The 18,919-nt window shown below is 36.9% G+C and overlaps 2 protein-coding genes across 5 annotated transcripts in view; both read right to left on the bottom strand.

Moving 5' to 3' along the window:
* Positions 1 to 7,139: 7,139 nt before the first annotated feature.
* On the bottom strand, positions 7,140 to 12,530 carry phlda1 (pleckstrin homology-like domain, family A, member 1). The gene is made up of 2 exons (XM_061959104.2): positions 11,768 to 12,530; positions 7,140 to 7,691 (listed from the first exon to the last, which is right to left on the bottom strand). The coding sequence occupies exon 1, from the start codon at positions 12,471 to 12,473 to the stop codon at positions 11,796 to 11,798; it is 678 nt and encodes a 225-aa protein (XP_061815088.1). The 5' UTR covers positions 12,474 to 12,530; the 3' UTR covers positions 7,140 to 7,691; positions 11,768 to 11,795.
* Positions 12,531 to 17,714: 5,184 nt separating this feature from the next.
* Positions 17,715 to 18,919, bottom strand: part of nap1l1 (nucleosome assembly protein 1-like 1) — a 67,211-nt gene continuing 66,006 nt past the window's right edge. For all 4 annotated transcript variants that reach the window (XM_061961250.2, XM_061961252.2, XM_061961253.2 and 1 more), the window contains one exon: positions 17,715 to 18,500. In XM_061961250.2, the coding sequence (XP_061817234.1) occupies positions 18,465 to 18,500 (36 nt within the window). In that variant the 3' untranslated portion in view covers positions 17,715 to 18,464. The remainder of the gene's footprint in view (positions 18,501 to 18,919) is intronic.

Genomic DNA, 18,919 nt, shown 5'->3' with positions numbered 1-18,919 from the left:
AGATGACCTGTTTAGCATAAATTACATTGTTTGTTCATTTAGAACAGTGGTTGTCAACCAAAAAAACAAAAAGTAAATACAAATAAACAAACACATTTTAAAAAAGTCTGAATTTCGCCTTGGGGATTAATTAAGTATTTCTTATTATGATTCTGATTTTTGAGCCCAAGATCCATTGTCTCAGCCAAAAATTAATTTATATATATATATATACATATATATATAGAGAGATAGATACACATACATACATACATATATACTGTATACACACACATATATATATACACATACATATATACACATTTTTATACACACATACATATGTATGTACACATACATATATACATACATATATGTATACATTTTTATTATATATGTGTATATACATACATACAGTATATACATACATATACATATATGTTTATATATACATACATGTATATATACACGTGTATATATATATACATATATGTATACAGTATATACGTGTATATATATATACATATATGTATATACACGTGTATATATACACATATATGTATATATACGTGTATATATACATATATGTATATATACACGGGTATATGTATATATACATATATATATACATATATGTATATATACGTGTATATATGTACATATGTGTATATGTATATATACACATATGTGTATATGTATATATACATATATGTAAATATACGTGTGTATGTATATATACATATATGTATATATACACGTGTAAATATATATACATACGTGTATATGTATATATACATATATACACATATGTATATATATATATATATATATACATATATTATATATGTGTATATATACATATATGTATGTATGTATGTATATATACACATATGTATATTTACACATATCTGTATGTATATATATATACACATATATATATACATATAATATATATGTGTATATATACATATATATGTATGTATGTATGTATATATACACATATGTATATTTACACATATCTGTATGTATATATATATATATATATATACACACATATATATATACATATAATATATATGTGTGTATATATACATATATATGTATGTATGTATGTATATATACACATATGTATATTTACACATATCTGTATGTATGTGGTGGTGGAGAGTGTGAGGCTGAAGAGAAGCAAGGTGTGTTCAGAGGTTAAAATGTGTGTCAGGTATTCACTCTCCGGGCGTGTCACTGATGACATTTGAATAGTCACTTGGTTTCTAATAACCGGTCGATGGCCATCAACGAGATGGCAACCCCTGTTGTATTTTATAAACACAATAACGTTTGGAATGTTAGCGTCTTGCAAACTACTTTTTTTGTTCTGCCTTTTTTGGTTAAAAAGTAAGTCCCGTCAACACGTTCCTACACTGATCCATCAGCAGGACGCCATTTGAAATATCCAAAGCAGCCATTTGTGTCACATAAACACGTCTCCAGGATTGAAAGCAGCGATGCGCGTCACACAGGATGGGCTCGTTGACGTCGCGCGACAACTGGCGGTGCAAGCGGATCCTGGCCGGAAGACGGCGGCTACTTTTAGAGCAGGAGAGGAGAAGGCGCTAGGAAACATGGACCTAATCTAAATGTAACAAGACTTAGAGGGCTCATGTCAGCTCAAGACTTAGACAAACTTGTACATTCCTTTATTACCAGTAGGCTAGACTATTGTAATGGTCTCCTTGCAGGTCTTCCCCAAAAAAACTGTCCGGTAGCTACAGCTTGTTCAGAACGCTGCTGCTAGAGTTCTAACAAAGACCAAAAAATGTGAGCACATTACACCAATTCTTAAATCCTTACATTGACTCCCTGTACATCAGAGAATTGATTTCAAAATCCTCTTGCTCACATATAAATCACTACATGGTCTAGGGCCCAAGTATATCACTGATATGCTCCCACCATATAAGCCCTCTAGATCACTAAGATCTTCTGAGAGCAATCTGTTAGCGGTTCCCAGAGTAAAGTCAAATCAAATCACCAAATAAAGAACACACGCCCTGTCAGACAAAAGATTTGACTTACCTTAGCATAATGCTAACAACGGCCGCCACAATGTGCTAATTTAAAAAGACAACATGAAATAACCAAATTTTTTTCCATGACTGATAATCATTTAGAAGTGATTGTTGAGGTCATTATTTAGATGTTTATAAACACTTTTGGGGGACAATAGTACACACAACTATGCTAGCATAATGCTAACAATGCGGGAACAGGTTAGCGCTAGGCTAACACAACAAACAACGAGCAAAAATGTAAATGATTTACTTAAAATTCTCTTGAGTCAAATAAATCAAATAAAAAACACATGTCCTGTCAGACCAAAAAATTTGACTTACCTTAGCATAATGCTAACAGCTTGCTAATTTAAAATAAGAACATGAAATAACCAAATTTTTTTCCACAATTGATAATCATTTAGAACTGATTGTTGAGGTCATTATTTAAATGTTTATAAACACTTTTGGGGGACAATTCTACACAGAACCACGCTAGCATAATGCTAACAAAGTGGGGACACGTTAGCACTAGGCTAACACAACAAAAGACTAGCAAAAAATTTAATGATTTACTTAAAATTCCAATGTGTCAAATAAATCAAATAAAGAACACACGTCCTGTCAGGCACAAGATTTGACTTACCTTAGCATAATGCTAACAATGGCTAGGACTATGTGCTAATTTAAAATGACAACATGAAATAACTGAATTTTTTTTACTAACTTTTTACAACTGATAATCATTTAGAAATGATTGTCGAGGTCATTATTTAGATGTTTATAAACACTTTTGGGGGACAATAGTACACACAACTATGCTAACATAATGCTAACAATGTGGGAGCAGGTTAGCGCGAGGCTAACACAACAAACGAGCAAAAAATTGTAATGACTTACTTAAAATTCCGATGTGTCAAATAAATCAAATAAAAAACACACGTCCTGTCAGACAAAAAAATTTGACTTACCTTAGCATAATGCTAACAGCGTGCTAATTTAAAATGAGAACATGAAATAACCAAATTTTTTTCCACAACTGATAATCATTTAGAACTGATTGTTGAGGTCATTATTTGGATGTTTATAAAGACTTTTGGGGGACAATTGTACACACAACCCCAGCTAGCATAATGCTAACAAAGTGGGGACACGTTAGCACTAGGCTAACACAACAAAAGACTAGAAAAAATGTAAATGATTTACTTAAAATTCCAATGTGTCAAATAAATCAAATAAAGAACACACGTCCTGTCAGACAAAATGTTTGACTTAACTTAGCATAATGCTAACAATGGCCGCGACAATGTGCTAATTTAAAATGAGAACATGAAATAACCTAATTTTTTTTCACAACTGATAATCATTTGGAACTGATTGTTGAGGTCATTATTTAGATGTTTATAAACAATGAAGGTCTATAAACACTTTTGGGGGACAATTCTACACACAACTATGCTAGCATAATGCTAACAAGGTGGGAACAGGTTAGCGCGAGGCTAACACAACAAACGACGAGCAAAAAATTGTAATGACTTACTTAAAATTCCAACGTGTCAAATAAATCAAATAAAGAACACACGTCCTGTTGGACAAAAACATTTTACTTACCTTAGCATAATGCTAACAGCGTGCTAATTTAAAATGAGAACATGACATAACCGAATTCTTTTCCACGACTAATAATCATTTAGAACTGATGGTTGAGGTCATTATTTAGATGTTTATAAACACTTTTGAGGCACAATTGTACACACAACCCCAGCTAGCATAATGCTAACAAAGTGGGGACACGTTAGCACTAGGCTAACACAACAAAAGACTAGCAAAAATGTAAATGATTTACTTAAAATTCCAATGTGTCAAATAAATCAAATAAAGAACACACGTCCTGTCAGACAAAAAAATTTGACTTACCTTAGCATAATGCTAACAGCGTGCTAATTTAAAATGAGAACATGAAATAACCAAAAATTTTTCCACAACTGATAATCATTTAGAAGTGATTGTTGAGGTCATTATTTAGATGTTTATAAACACTTTTGGGGGACAATTGTACACACAACCCCAGCTAGCATAATGCTAACAAAGTGGGGACAAGTTAGTGCTAGGCTAACAACAAACAACTAGCAAAAATTTAAATGACTTACTTAAAATTCCAATGTGTCAAATAAATCAAATAAATAACACACGTCCTGTCAGACAAAATATTTGACTTAACTTAGCATAATGCTAACAAGGTGGGAACAGGTTAGCGCGAGGCTAACACAACAAACAACGAGCAAAACATCGTAATGACTCACTTAAAATTCCAACGTGTCAAATAAATCAAATAAAGAACACACGTCCTGTCAAACTAAAACATTTGACTTACCTTAGCATAATGCTAACAGCGTGCTAATTTAAAATGAGAACATGAAATAACTGAATTTTTTTTACTAACTTTTTACAACTGATAATCATTTAGAACTGATTGTCGAGGTCATTATTTAGATGTTTATAAACATTTTTGGGGCACAATTCTACAAACAACCAGGCTAGCATAATGCTAACAAGGTGGGAACAGGTTAGCGCTAGGCTAACACAACAAACGACTAGCAAAAATTTAAATGACTTACTTAAAATTCCAATGTGTCAAATAAATCAAATAAATAACACACGTCCTGTCAGACAAAAAAATTGACTTACCTTAGCATAATGCTAACAACGGCGTGCTAATTTAAAATAAGAACATGAAATAACAGGTTTTTTTCACAACTGATAATCATTTAGAACTGATTGTTGAGGTCATTATTTGGATGTTTATAAACGCTTTTAGGGGACAATTGTACACACAACTATGCTAGCATAATGCTAACAATGTGGGAACAGGTTAGCGCTAGGCTAACACAACAAACGACTCGCAAAAATTTAAATGACTTCCTTAAAATTCCCTTGTGTCTTTTTCTAACTATTTATAAACATTGAATAAACGCTTTATGGGGACAAATTTAAAATGGCTACCAAATACCATCCTTAGCCATTCTTGATATTTATAAAATAATGTTACTCTTTTTAGAGGACAAGACACCACGTGTCAAAATAAAAGTAATGATGCTAGCGTAATGCTAACAATGGCCGAGTGAGGAAACGGATTAGCGCTCGGCTAATGCAACGCGGGCCTAATTTGAAATAAAGCAATTAGCTAAAATAATTAATTTAAAATACAATTATTGCTGTCAACTACGACACTAAATGAAACTACAATATTAGCAATAATTGCTAACAGATGTCATAACGGACTTCAAATTTATGTTTTGTAAAATATCAAACATACCTTTTTTGTAATTGTGTATGATTTATAAATTATAAATAAACTAATATAAATTTGTAAAAAAAATATCAAATATAAATAAATCTATTCATAAAGGAGATATAAACGCTTTTAAGGGGACATTTGTGAAATAGTTATTTATATTTCTAGCCTACAATAAATAAATATTTATGTTTTTAGAGGATGAGAAACATGTTTTGGTATGACGATAGCATCAACAGCGGAGAAGAGATTAGCGCCAGGCTAACGCTACAAAGACCTGATTTGAAATAAGACAATTAACAAAAACACCTAAAATAGCCAACATTTGATTTAAAATAGACTTATTGATAAGTCATTATTCAGCTATTCATATTTATGCTAATTATAAACAATGAATAAACGCTACGCTAATTATTGCATTTCAATAATTATTGATCATTCCAGCCAACGAGAAAGAAATACAACAGTTTTGAAAGGGTAGGACAGCACATTCGTTGAAATAAACACGCTAACATTAAGCTATGCTAACAGGTTAGCGCCAGGCTAATGCTACGAAGGCCTGATTTAAAATAAGACATTTAGCAAAAACATCCAACATTTGATTTGAAATAGACTTATTGATGAGTCATTATTCAGCTATTCATAGTTATGCTAATTATAAACAATGAATAAACGCTACGCTAATTATTGCATTTCAATAATTATTGATCATTCCAGCCAACAAGAAAGAAATAAAACAGTTTTTAGAGGGTAGGACAGCACATTTGTTGAAATAAACAAGCTAGCATTAAGCTAACAGGTTAGCACCAGGCTAATGCTACAAAGGCCTGATTTAAAATAAGACAATTAGCAAAAACAGCTAAAATAGCCAACATTTAATTTAAAATAGACTTATTGATGAGTCATTATTCAGCTATTCATAGTTATGCTAATTATAAACAATGAATAAACGCTACGCTAATTATTGCATTTCAATAATTATTGATCATTCCAGCCAACAAGAAATAAATAAAACAGTTTTGAGAGGGTAGGACAGCACATTTGTTGAAATAAACACGCTAGCATTATGCTAACGGGTTAGCGCCAGGCTAATGCTACGAAGACCTGATTAAAAATGAGACAATTCGGGGGCAAAAATGAACATATCGAACATTTGATTGAAAATAACTTGTTTCCATAACTTTTAATGATCTCAAACTTTTTGATAATGTCGAGTGAAATAGTTGAATTGTTGTGAAAGAAACAAATGGAACAATTCTAGCACACAAGTCACTTCATGACTTAAAAAGATGAAAGATGATCAAATGTGTAAAAATAAAGGTTTGTGGTCAGGTTAGCATGTCATTCCAGAACATTCCAGATTTTTTTTAATATACATGTTACAGGTTATATATCTTTTATTATTGAATGTATCAAATGTGTTCACAATGGCTTTTGGTGCCATCCATTTGCCTTTTTTAAAGCATCACATGGATTAAATTCTTTATAGACGTCAAACTTCTCAATCAATCAATCAAAGACCACCGGAAGAAGTTAGCGACAGGCTAATTCAAAACGAGACGATTAGCACATAAAAATGAAACAGCCGACTCAAAAATACGTGCGTTGTTTGAAAATAACGGATATCTTGGTCATCCATCGACAATTTAGACATGAATAATTCGACAAATCCATGCCAAAAATCCATCCATCCATCCATTTTCTACCGCTTATTCCCTTTTGGGGTCGCGGGGGGCGCTGGAGCCTATCTCAGCTACAATCGGGCGGAAGGCGGGGTACACCCTGGACAAGTCGCCACCTCATCGCAGATGCCAAAAATCACCACAAAGAAAGATTTGATGTTTGCGTGCACGTTAGATTGAAGCGTGAAGAGGTTAAAAACAACTAAAAACTTAAAGGGAGACTTTGGAAAACAAAGAATAAATAATAATAATGATAATAACATGACAAGGCTAACTGTGATCAATAATCACACGAAAATGACACCATCTTTTTTTATTTCTCCTGGCAAATAAAAAGTAACATCGGACGGAATTCGAGCACAATTGGAGAAGTTTGCTAGCGCTAACAAAAGGACGAGCGTTCTAATAAGACTGAATAGAGGCGCACTTCCCCGGCTGCGCGTGTGCCGACAACACTTTGGTTCCGTAGAAAAACTATTTACATGTGTAATAAATAATGTCACCTGCACGTGCTTTTTAGTCCGTCAAGTGTCTGGTGAGGTCACTTCCTGTCTGGGGGACAGGAGGAAGTCACCACGTGGAAGAGTCCCGGACAAAGTGTGTGTGTGTGTGTGTGTGTGTGTGTGTGTGTGTGTGTGTGTGTGTGTGTGTGTGTCGATGTTCATCCTCCAGTGTCCAGGGAACCTGTGGATGTACAACCATCAATTAGACACACTTCACCATGTAGGCCTAAGTATTCATTAAGTACCACCATAATGACAGCATTACAATAAAGTAGCATAGTAGACTTAAGTATTCATCAAGTATCACCATAAGGACAACATTACAATACAGTAGTATAGTAGACCTAAGTATTCATTAAGTACCACCATAATAACATTAAATACAGTAGTGCAGTAGACCAAAGTATTCATCAAGTACCACCATAATGACAACATTAAAATACAGTAGCGTAGTAGACCTAAGTATTCATTAAGTACCACCATAATGACAACATTAAAATACAGTAGTGTAGTAGACCAAAGTATTCATCAAGTAACACCATAATGACAACATTACAATACAGTAGTGTAGTAGACCTAAGTATTCATCAAGTACCACCATAATGACAACATTAAAATACAGTAGCGTAGTAGACCTAAGTATTCATTAAGTACCACCATAATGACAACATTAAAATACAGTAGTGTAGTAGACCAAAGTATTCATCAAGTAACACCATAATGACAACATTAAAATACAGTAGTGTAGTAGACCAAAGTATTCATCAAGTACCACCATAATGACAACATTACAATACAGTAGTGTAGTAGACCTAAGTATTCATCAAGTACCACCATAATGACATTACAATACAGTAGCATAGTAGACCTAGATATTCATCAAGTACCACCATAATGACAACATTAAAATACAGGAGCGTAGTAGATCTAAGTATTCATCAAGAGCCACTCTTTTTTTTTTCCCATACAAATTCCCAGTTTTCCCGTAATTCGAGGAATTCTAAATTACCCATACTCAATTCAAACTGTTACTATGTCAACATTTGTCAACCAACTCCAAAAATTCCAACACCAACCCATGCACATCATCTGGGACAATTGTGCTAGTATACATATTTTCAAAAATTCCCAGTTTTCCCGACATTTCCAGGAAATTCCCATTCAAATTAATGTATTCATAGTTCTACAATGTCCTAAATTCTCTAAATTTTGCGCCATTTTTAAACCCAATTCCGGCCTTTCCACCATCCACCCACACTACTCTTCACATACATCCATCACCAAACATGTTTTCCCTTTCCCAAAATTTCCGGTAATTTTCTCCCCATTGACCATGAATGGGAAATATACAATCTACTGCGAATCCCACATTTTTCACCGAATTGGAACCGTCCCAACATCCACACACTCCACTCACCCTGGACAATCTAACTACCAAGTTAAATAAATTCCAGGAATTCCCGGCTTTCCAAAGCCCTATGTTCACCTCTTCCTGGAAAGTTTTCACAGTCCACAGTTTTTAACCATTCCACCTTCAAAGTATTCCTCTTAGTTGGGACAACAAATGTTTTTTTTCCCCCTACAAATTCCCAGTTTTCCTGTAATTCCAGGAATTCCAAATTACCCATCATTAATTCAAACTGTTACTACGTCAACAATTGTCAACCAATTCCAAAAATTCCAACACCAACCCATGCACATCGTCAGGGACAATTGTGCTAGTATAAATATATTTTTTTAAATTCCATGTTTTCTCCACATTTCCAGGAAATTCCCATTCAAATGAACGTATTCATGGTTCTACAATGTCCTAAATTCTCTAAATTTTGCACCATTTTTAAACCCGATTCCAACCTTTCAACCATCCACCCACACTACTCTTCACATATATCCATCACCAAACACGTTTTCCCTTTCCCAAAATTCTGTATTATATATCATCTATATAACTATTTTTTATGGATGTTTATATTTTTAACTTTACAATAAAATTTCATGAATTTAGTATGAAAAACAAGGCAGTAATAAAGATGAAATTATTGAGAACATCAAAAAAAGTCTGGTTCTTCAAACACATTTTTAAGAGTTATTGTTAAAAACCTACTGAACATGTCTGGAGTAAGATGATAATTCACTACAAGTATTGGTGGAATCTTCTTAAAAAGGAACAAAGCTCAGAAAACTGCTGCTTGACCATTGAAGAATTATTTGCTGGTGAAAAAAAGGAGCATTTTAGACCAAGAACATTCTCAAAGTCAACAGACGTCACCACAAAATGTGAAACTAAACTGACCCTCGAGTTCAACAACCTTGGAACAGTTCTGTCATCTACAAAACCCAAAAGCAGTGAAGTTGTCACATTGTGTAAATGCTAAATAAAAACAGAATACAATGATTTGCAAATCCTTTAACTTATATTCAATTGAATAGACTGCAAAGACAATATATTTCATGTTCACACTGAGAAAGTTTGTTTTTTTGTTTGCAAATAATCATTAACTTAGAATTTTATGCCAGCAACACATTGCAAAAAAGTTGTCACAGGGGCATTTTTACCACTGTGTTACATGGCCTTTCCTTTTAACAACACTCAGTAAACGTTTGGGAACTGAGGAGACACATTTTTGAAGTGGAATTATTTCCCATTCTTGCTTGATGTACAGCTTAAGTTGTTCAACAGTCCGGGGGTCTCCGTTGTGCTATTTTAGGCTTCATATTGCGCCACACATTTTCAATGGGATACAGGTCTGGACTACAGGCAGGCCAGTCTAGTACCCGCACTCTTTTACTATGAAGCCACCTGTTTTAACATGTTGCTTGGCATTGTCTTGCTGAAATAAGCAGGGGCGTCCATGATAACGTTGCTTGGATGGCAACATATGTTGCTCCAAAACCTGTATGTACCTTTCAGCATTAATGGTGCCTTCACAGATGTGTAAGTTACCCATGCCTTGGGCACTAATACACCCCCATACCATCACAGATGCTGGCTTTTACACTTTGCGCCTATAACAATCCGGGTGGTTCTGGAGGACACGTCGTCCAGTTTCCAAAAACAATTTGAAATGTGGACTCGCCGGACCACAGAACACTTTTCCACTTTGCATCAGTCCATCTTAGATGAGCGACGTTTCTGTGTGTTGTTGATAAATGGCTTTGCATAGTAGAGTTTTAGCTTGCACTTACAGATATAGCGACCAACTATAGTTACTGACAGTGCTTTTCTGAAGTGTTCCTGATCCCATGTGGTGATATCCTTTACACACTGATGTCACTTTTTGATGCAGTACCGCCTGAGGGATTGCCGCTTACGTGCAGTGATTTCACCAGAGTCTCTGAAACTATTGATATTACGGACCGTAGATGGTGAAATCCCTAAATTCCTTGCAATAGCTGGTTGAGAAATGTTTTTAAACAATTTACTCATGCATTTGTTGACAAAGTGGTGACCCTCACCCCATCCTTGTTTGTGAATGACTGAGCATTTCATGGCAGCCGCTTTTATACCCAATCATGGCACCCACCTGTTCCCAATTAGCCTGTTCACCTGTGGGATGTTCCAAATAAGTGTTTGATGAGCATTCCTCAACTTTCTCAGTCTTTTTTGCCACTTGTGTCAGCTTTTTTTTTTTTTCCAAACATGTTTCAGGCATCAAATTCCAAATGAGCTAATATTTGCAAAAAATAAAGTTTTCCAGTTCAAACGTTAAGTATCTTGTCTTTGCAGTCTATTCAATTGAATATAAGTTGAAAAGGATTTGCAAATCATTGTATTCAATTTTTATTTACACAATGTGCCAACTTCAATGGTTTTGGGTTTTGTACAATGTGATGTATTTTACAGGTCAGAAATCTATCTTACCCTTTTTCAAATGTAGCCAAGCATAGGAATTAAACAATATTGATATCATATTAAGGATTTTTAGTTGCACTTACATATACTGTATATATATTTTTATTTTTATTTTTAATTATTACAATTGTGTCTTTTTACTACTACAATTTGTCAAGTAACTTCCATCAGAGGTTTGATAAAGTAATCTATTACAAATGCTGCCTACATAATAGTTGATGGATTGATCTTTTATCAATACCTTCCAGTTAACATCCAAAAAGAAGCCAAGTGGTGATAAATACAAATATTAAGATCCAGGACAAATTAAGTACCGGTCCAGTTTTCCACGGGGATTCCCGGGGTGGCCCCCGGACCAGAGGGACCGTCCACCACCCCACCCCCGTCGTCTCCCTTCCTCTTACCGCAGATGGCGCACGACTGGCCCGCAGGTCACGCCACATTGGGCGAGCTCCGGAGGGTCTTGCGGCTGTGAGCGGGCATGTGGACGACGAGCAGCTGCTGCTTCTGGCGGGTGGACTTGACGGCCAGGATGGCTTGGCGGTTCTTGTAGCGGACCATCTGCAAGGTGATCTCCGCGTTCCAGCCTTCGTCCTGTGGGCACCTGAAGTCGATCTCCCTGCCCTCGGCCATGACCACGGTGAAGTAGACGTACTTGCCCTTCCGCTCCACGCAGTCCAGCGTCTTCATGTTGGCGAAGTGGAGCTCCTTGACTTTGCCCGCCTCCCCCCCGGGGCCGTCCTGGTGCTGCTGCGGGGAATCGTGCTGTTTGGGCGGCAGCAGCAGCACGCCGTCCTCGGTCAGGACGCACAGCTTCTTCTTCCACAGCTGCAGAAGACCGTCGCTTCTCTTCTCCAGCACGCCTTCCTTCAGCACCTTCCTCCCGTTTTCCAACATCCTCGCCTCTATGCAGCTTCCAGGCGCGGACCGACTCGGACGCGGAGGTCTACCCCGGAGAGGGTGAAGGCATACGGGACACGCGGCACTGTGTGGTCGCGGTAGGGGGATTGTCTGTGGCGGCTGGCTTGTTTCGAACGACTGGCTGTCTGAGGGGGGCGGGGATGGTCTGACCGCTGCACCGCCCACACAAATGGCCCCCAAGACGCACATTTGTCCTACCCCCAGCGTCCACTCAAATAGGTACACCTCCACAATAGGATCCAATTAACTTAAGTGTCCAGAAGGCACACATTAAAATCGATCTAATACGCTTTTTTTTTTTTAAACTATTGAAATAAATTCTCACTTAAGTTTGTTTTCGTATTTTACATGTATTTAAAATAATTAAGTTTTTTGAACTACATTTAACAAAAAAAAACTTCAACATACAAGTATTCATACAAATTTAACGAACTATAATATTGTCACTTTTTGCTGATATATATATATATATATATCAGCAAAGTGACAATATATATGACTATAATATTGTCACTTTTTGCTGATATATATATACATATATATATATATATATATTATCAGCAAAAAGTGATATTATAGTTTGTTAATTATATATATATATATATAATTAACAAACTATATCACTTTTTGCTGATATATATATATATATATATATATATCAGCAAAACGTGACATTATAGTTTGTTTATATATATACACAGGTAAAAGCCAGTAAATTAGAGTATTTTGAAAAACTTGATTTATTTCAGTAATTGCATTCAAAAGGTGTAACTTGTACATTATATTTATTCATTGCACACAGACTGATGCATTCAAATGTTTATTTCATTTAATTTTGATGATTTGAAGTGGCAACAAATGAAAATCCAAAATTCCGTGTGTCACAAAATTAGAATATTACTTAAGGCTAATACAAAAAAGGGATTTTTAGAAATGTTGGCCAACTGAAAAGTATGAAAATGAAAAATATGAGCATGTACAATACTCAATACTTGGTTGGAGCTCCTTTTGCCTCAATTACTGCGTTAATGCGGCGTGGCATGGAGTCGATGAGTTTCTGGCACTGCTCAGGTGTTATGAGAGCCCAGGTTGCTCTGATAGTGGCCTTCAACTCTTCTGCATTTTTGGGTCTGGCATTCTGCATCTTCCTTTTCACAATACCCCACAGATTTTCTATGGGGCTAAGGTCAGGGGAGTTGGCGGGCCAATTTAGAACAGAAATACCATGGTCCGTAAACCAGGCACGGGTAGATTTTGCGCTGTGTGCAGGCGCCAAGTCCTGTTGGAACTTGAAATCTCCATCTCCATAGAGCAGGTCAGCAGCAGGAAGCATGAAGTGCTCTAAAACTTGCTGGTAGACGGCTGCGTTGACCCTGGATCTCAGGAAACAGAGTGGACCGACACCAGCAGATGACATGGCACCCCAAACCATCACTGATGGTGGAAACTTTACACTAGACTTCAGGCAACGTGGATCCTGTGCCTCTCCTGTCTTCCTCCAGACTCTGGGACCTCGATTTCCAAAGGAAATGCAAAATTTGCATGGTTGGGTGATGGTTTGGGGTGCCATGTCATCTGCTGGTGTCGGTCCACTCTGTTTCCTGAGATCCAGGGTCAACGCAGCAGTCTACCAGCAAGTTTTAGAGCACTTCATGCTTCCTGCTGCTGACCTGCTCTATGGAGATGGAGATTTCAAGTTCTACTTATATATATATATATAAGTAGTCTTGGGTTCAATCCCGGGCTCGGGATCTTTCTGTGTGGAGTTTGCATGTTCTCCCCGTGACTGCGTGGGTTCCCTGCGGGTACTCCAGCTTCCTCCCACCTCCAAAGACATGCACCTGGGGTTAAGTTAATTGGCAACACTAAATTGGCCCTAGTGTGTGGATGTGAGTGTGAATGTTGTCTGTCTATCTGTGTTGGCCCTGCGATTAGGTGGCGAATTGTCCAGGGTGTACCCCGCCTTCCGCCCGATTGTAGCTGAGATAGGCTCCAGCGCCCCCCGCGACCCCAAAAGGGAATAAGCGGTAGAAAATGGATGGATGGATGGATGTATATATATATATATATATATATATATATATATATATATATATATATATACACACACACACACACGTGTATATATAAGTAGGTGTATATATATATGTAACATTTTTGGAATTTATATACACAAGTATATAAAACCATAATTTTTGCCATTCAAACATAGCGAATGTAAAAACATAATTTTAATGTTTTTATGAAGAACAGAAGTTCCTAATTGGCAAACAGTGGTACGAGTAGTTCCACTAATGGTACATGGACGCCATCTAGTGGTATTTTTAAGAATGCAAGAACATACTAAATTATTGTAGAATGAATGCTATAGGACGCAAAGTCACTCAAATTCAAGGGAATATGAATTTGCTTTATGTGCGTCCATCATAATTATGATCATAAAGCAGGTTGTGAGATCAAAATGACTGGCTAAAAGTACAAATAATTAGGATAAACATCTTAAATTGAATGAAAATGAGAGATTTGCCTCAGGTGGATTACAACTGAATTAACTATTTAAAGAGAACTTTAGTTTTTAGAAATGGTTACATATTGAGAACAGGAAGTGAACATGATTGCCATTAAGCGGAGAGATTAAATAAGATTTGCTTCTTTCTACTCCTTAACATGCAGAGAGAAATTTAAATATATATATATATATATATCCTATTGAAACTGTACACGTTTGTAATAATCTGCAACTAAATTACTGGGAACCTTTTGTGGTATGAAGTGGAGTAAAGCGTTGGTCTGATTGTTGGCGTATCCAAAGAGCAGTCAGGGGGCCATTTTTGTACTGCAGCTTTTATTTCTTTCTAATCGGCCCTCGGCATATTCAAGAAGAAACCGATAGAAATAACTTGTTTTAGAGAAGATTGACACCCGAGAGTTTTGTGAGATGACAGGCTGCTGTGAGAGCATTATTAAGAAAAAATGACCCGACAGGGACGCAAGAAAGACTGTCAACGCTCTCGCGCCGTACCTGCCGTCAAAACTCTAAAGACCGACTGCACAGTTCCTGACTTCACAATAAAAGCGCTGCTTCGTCCTGCCTGCGCTAACAAAATAAGAGTCTCAGAAAGCTGGCGTGCACAAGCTACGGAGTTTGCCGCCAATGTATTTCAGGTAAAGCAGTGTTTCCCAAACTACGGCTAGCGGGCCAGATATGGCCTGCAAGCATCCAAAGTCTGGCCAGCAGGTAGTCTAGTAAAGAAAAGAACATTTAAATTTCTGTCCTTTCTCGCCCATCAATCTATCAATTTACTTGTTACTGGTCTCCGAGCCACTCAGGCCAATCATATTGTCTAAAAATGCATTTTCCCATCGATAACATGACGTCATCACTCTCAGTCTGCAAAGTCGGGCGAGAGTGTAGCATGTGCGCGCTCCTTCAGTCAATTAGTGCACGAGGAGAAAAAATGGCAAATATTTGGGGAAATGTAAAAAAAAATTATTTTTTAATCAGTCAACATGACTTTTTTGTTCAATGTAAAGAAAAGGCAGTTTGTCTAATCTGCAATGCGACAGATATACGTATATATATTTATTATTATTACTACACAGGCTATTTCATCCCTACAAGCCTGTATCACAGGTTTCCCTAAAATCCCCTGGCAGGGGATTTTTTTTTAATATATATATATATATATATATATATATATATATATATATAGACATACAAACCCCGTTTCCATATGAGTTGGGAAATTGTGTTAGATGTAAATATAAACGGAATACAATGATTTGCAAATCATTTTCAACCCATATTCAATTGAATATGCTACAAAGACAACATATTTGATGTTCAAACTGAAACAATTTTTTTTGCAAATAATCATTAACTTTAGAATTTGATGCCAGCAACACGTGACAAAGAAGTTGGGAAAGGTGGCAATAAATACTGATAAAGTTGAGGAATGCTCATCAAACACTTATTTGGAACATCCCACAGGTGAACAGGCAAATTGGGAACAGGTGGGTGCCATGATTGGGTATAAAAGTAGATTCCATGAAATGCTCAGTCATTCACAAACAAGGATGGGGCGAGGGTCACCACTTTGTCAACAAATGCGTGAGCAAATTGTTGAACAGTTTAAGAAAAACCTTTCTCAACCAGCTATTGCAAGGAATTTAGGGATTTCACCATATACGGTCCATAATATCATCAAAGGGTTCAGAGAATCTGTAGAAATCACTGCACGTAAGCAGCTAAGCCTGTGACCTTCGATCCCTCAGGCTGTACTGCATCAAAAAGCGACATCAGTGTGTAAAGGATATCACCACATGGGCTCAGGAACACTTCAGAAACCCACTGTCAGTAACTACAGTTGGTCGCTACATCTGTAAGTGCAAGTTAAAACTCTCCTGTGCAATGCGAAAACCCAACACCCAGAAACGTCGCTGGCTTCGCTGGGCCTGCTCATCTAAGATGGACTGATAAAGTGGAAAAGTGTTCTGTGGTCTGACGAGTCCACATTTCAAATTGTTTTTGGAAACTGTGGATGTCGTGTCCTCCAGACCAAAGAAGAAAAGAACCATCCGGATTGTTATGGGCGCAAAGTGTAAAAGCCAGCATGTGTGATGGTATGGGGGTGTATTAGTGCCCAAGACATGGGTAACTTAAACATCTGTGAAGGCGCCATTAATGCTGAAAGGTACATACAGGTTTTGGAGCAACATATGTTGCTATCCAAGCAACGTTACCATGGACGCCCCTGCTTATTTCAGCAAGACAATGCCAAGCCATTGCATTCGGTCTCCCCTAGGGGGGTGGGGCTTCATAGTAAAAGAGTGCGGGTATTAGACTGGCCTGCCTGTAGTCCAGACCTGTCTCCAGTTGAAAATGTGTGGCGCATTATGAAGCCTAAAATACCACAACGGAGACCCCCGGACCGTTGAACAACTTAAGCTGTACATCAAGCAAGAATGGGAAAGAATTCCACCTGAGAAGCTTCAAAAATGTGTCTCCTCAGTTCCCAAACGTTTGCTGAGTGTTGTTAAAAGGAAAGACCATGTAACACAGTGGTGAACATGCCCTTTCCCAACTATATTGGCACGTGTTGCAGCCATGAAATTCTAAGTTAATTATTTGCAAAAAAAAAAAAAAAGTTTATGAGTTAAACATTAAATATATTGTCTTTGTGGTGCATTCGATTGAATATGGGTTGAAAATGATTTGCAAATCATTGTATTCCGTTTATATTTACATCTAACACAATTTCCCAACTCATATGGAAACAGGGTTTGTATATGAACGAGGTCAATTGAAAAGTAGCTGACCTGCAGAAATTGATTTTAAGGGGTTGATGCCAACACAAAGGCAACAGCGCCCTCTGCTGGCCCCACAAGGACATGCACGCTGACGTTCAAGCAAAAACTGCTGGGGAAAAGTTGTGCGACATGTTTAACCGATTTATTCATGAACAGACACGAACAGTTATTGAGTACATTAGTATTTGTTTCATAACATAGCATTTTGCCTTCACAACAGCTGCTCTTTACATGTGGACCCCCAGCTCCCTCTCCCCCTCAGTCCTGATGTGAGACCTTCTGGGAGGTCGACTCTTTCACAGTGTTGGAAAGTCAAGTTCCACAGGCGAGTGAAACCCTGACATGTATTCTTCTTCCACTCTATTACTACTCCACATGAAAGCGCGGGAGGACCCTCGTTCTACGGAATGTTAGCCCCGTCGCCATCGATCTTCCACAAGCGCGCTATGACAATCAATGGACCTGATTGGTTTGCCTGCTGGAATGTTTGATATTTGAGGCCACCCCCGCCAAGAGCGATGACTTGCGAGCGCAGCTGTTGTCGAAGAGCAAGTAGCACAAAAGACTTCACAAGAACCCCAACTATTTTAGCGGTGAACATGCTTCCAGAGTTTGTCCCTCTAGTCTAGATCGTACGGAAGAAAAAACTGGTCTAGTAAAATACTATATAGTGAGCCACGCAGCTCCAAGTATATTACCATGATTTATTTTGTTGTTGTTGTAAAGAAAACCCTTCAAATTCTCTACCAAGAAAAATACAAAAACATTATTACAAGGCGGTAAGTTACTATTTGTTTTTATATATATATATAGACCCCATGTTTGGAAGTAACAGTGCAGTGGATCCTCTCACGGCAGCAAAGGCTGGCTTCACTGGTTCTTGCACTCAGCTGGCGCTGAATCCTTCTGCAAGAAACAAAGAGCAACATTACTACAAGTTCATCTTTCTCACAAAGTACTTCATTCCAACCTGGTACTGGAAAATAGTTTACCCACAAGTTATTTATTTTTATGCTGGTATAAATTAAATATGGTTGTTTTAAAGGACAACCGCGCTTTTTGGGGAAATGTACAAATCTTTGTTTTTTGTTCTATTGCATTTATTTTAATTTAATAATAGATTGTATTTGTAAAAAGCACTTTATATTGAGTAAACAACCTCAAAGTGCTACAGTGTATTAAAAAAATAAAAATAAAAAGATTTTAAAATATAAATAAATAAAAACTAGAACTAGTATGCATATATCTAAAAAAAAAAGAGGCTTTTTTAAAAAGGGTTTTTAAGCCTTTTTTAAAAGCATCCACAGTCTGTGGTGCCCTCAGGT

This window comes from Nerophis lumbriciformis, linkage group LG05 (genome assembly GCF_033978685.3).
Source record: "Nerophis lumbriciformis linkage group LG05, RoL_Nlum_v2.1, whole genome shotgun sequence".
In the NCBI taxonomy this organism is placed as follows: domain Eukaryota; kingdom Metazoa; phylum Chordata; class Actinopteri; order Syngnathiformes; family Syngnathidae; genus Nerophis; species Nerophis lumbriciformis.
This window is presented reverse-complemented; position numbering and strand designations above follow the sequence as displayed.

Bases quoted from the DNA above. Each gene is read 5' to 3' on its own strand.
- phlda1 (XM_061959104.2), bottom strand. From the start codon at position 12,473: ATGTGCGTCTTGGGGGCCATTTGTGTGGGCGGTGCAGCGGTCAGACCA.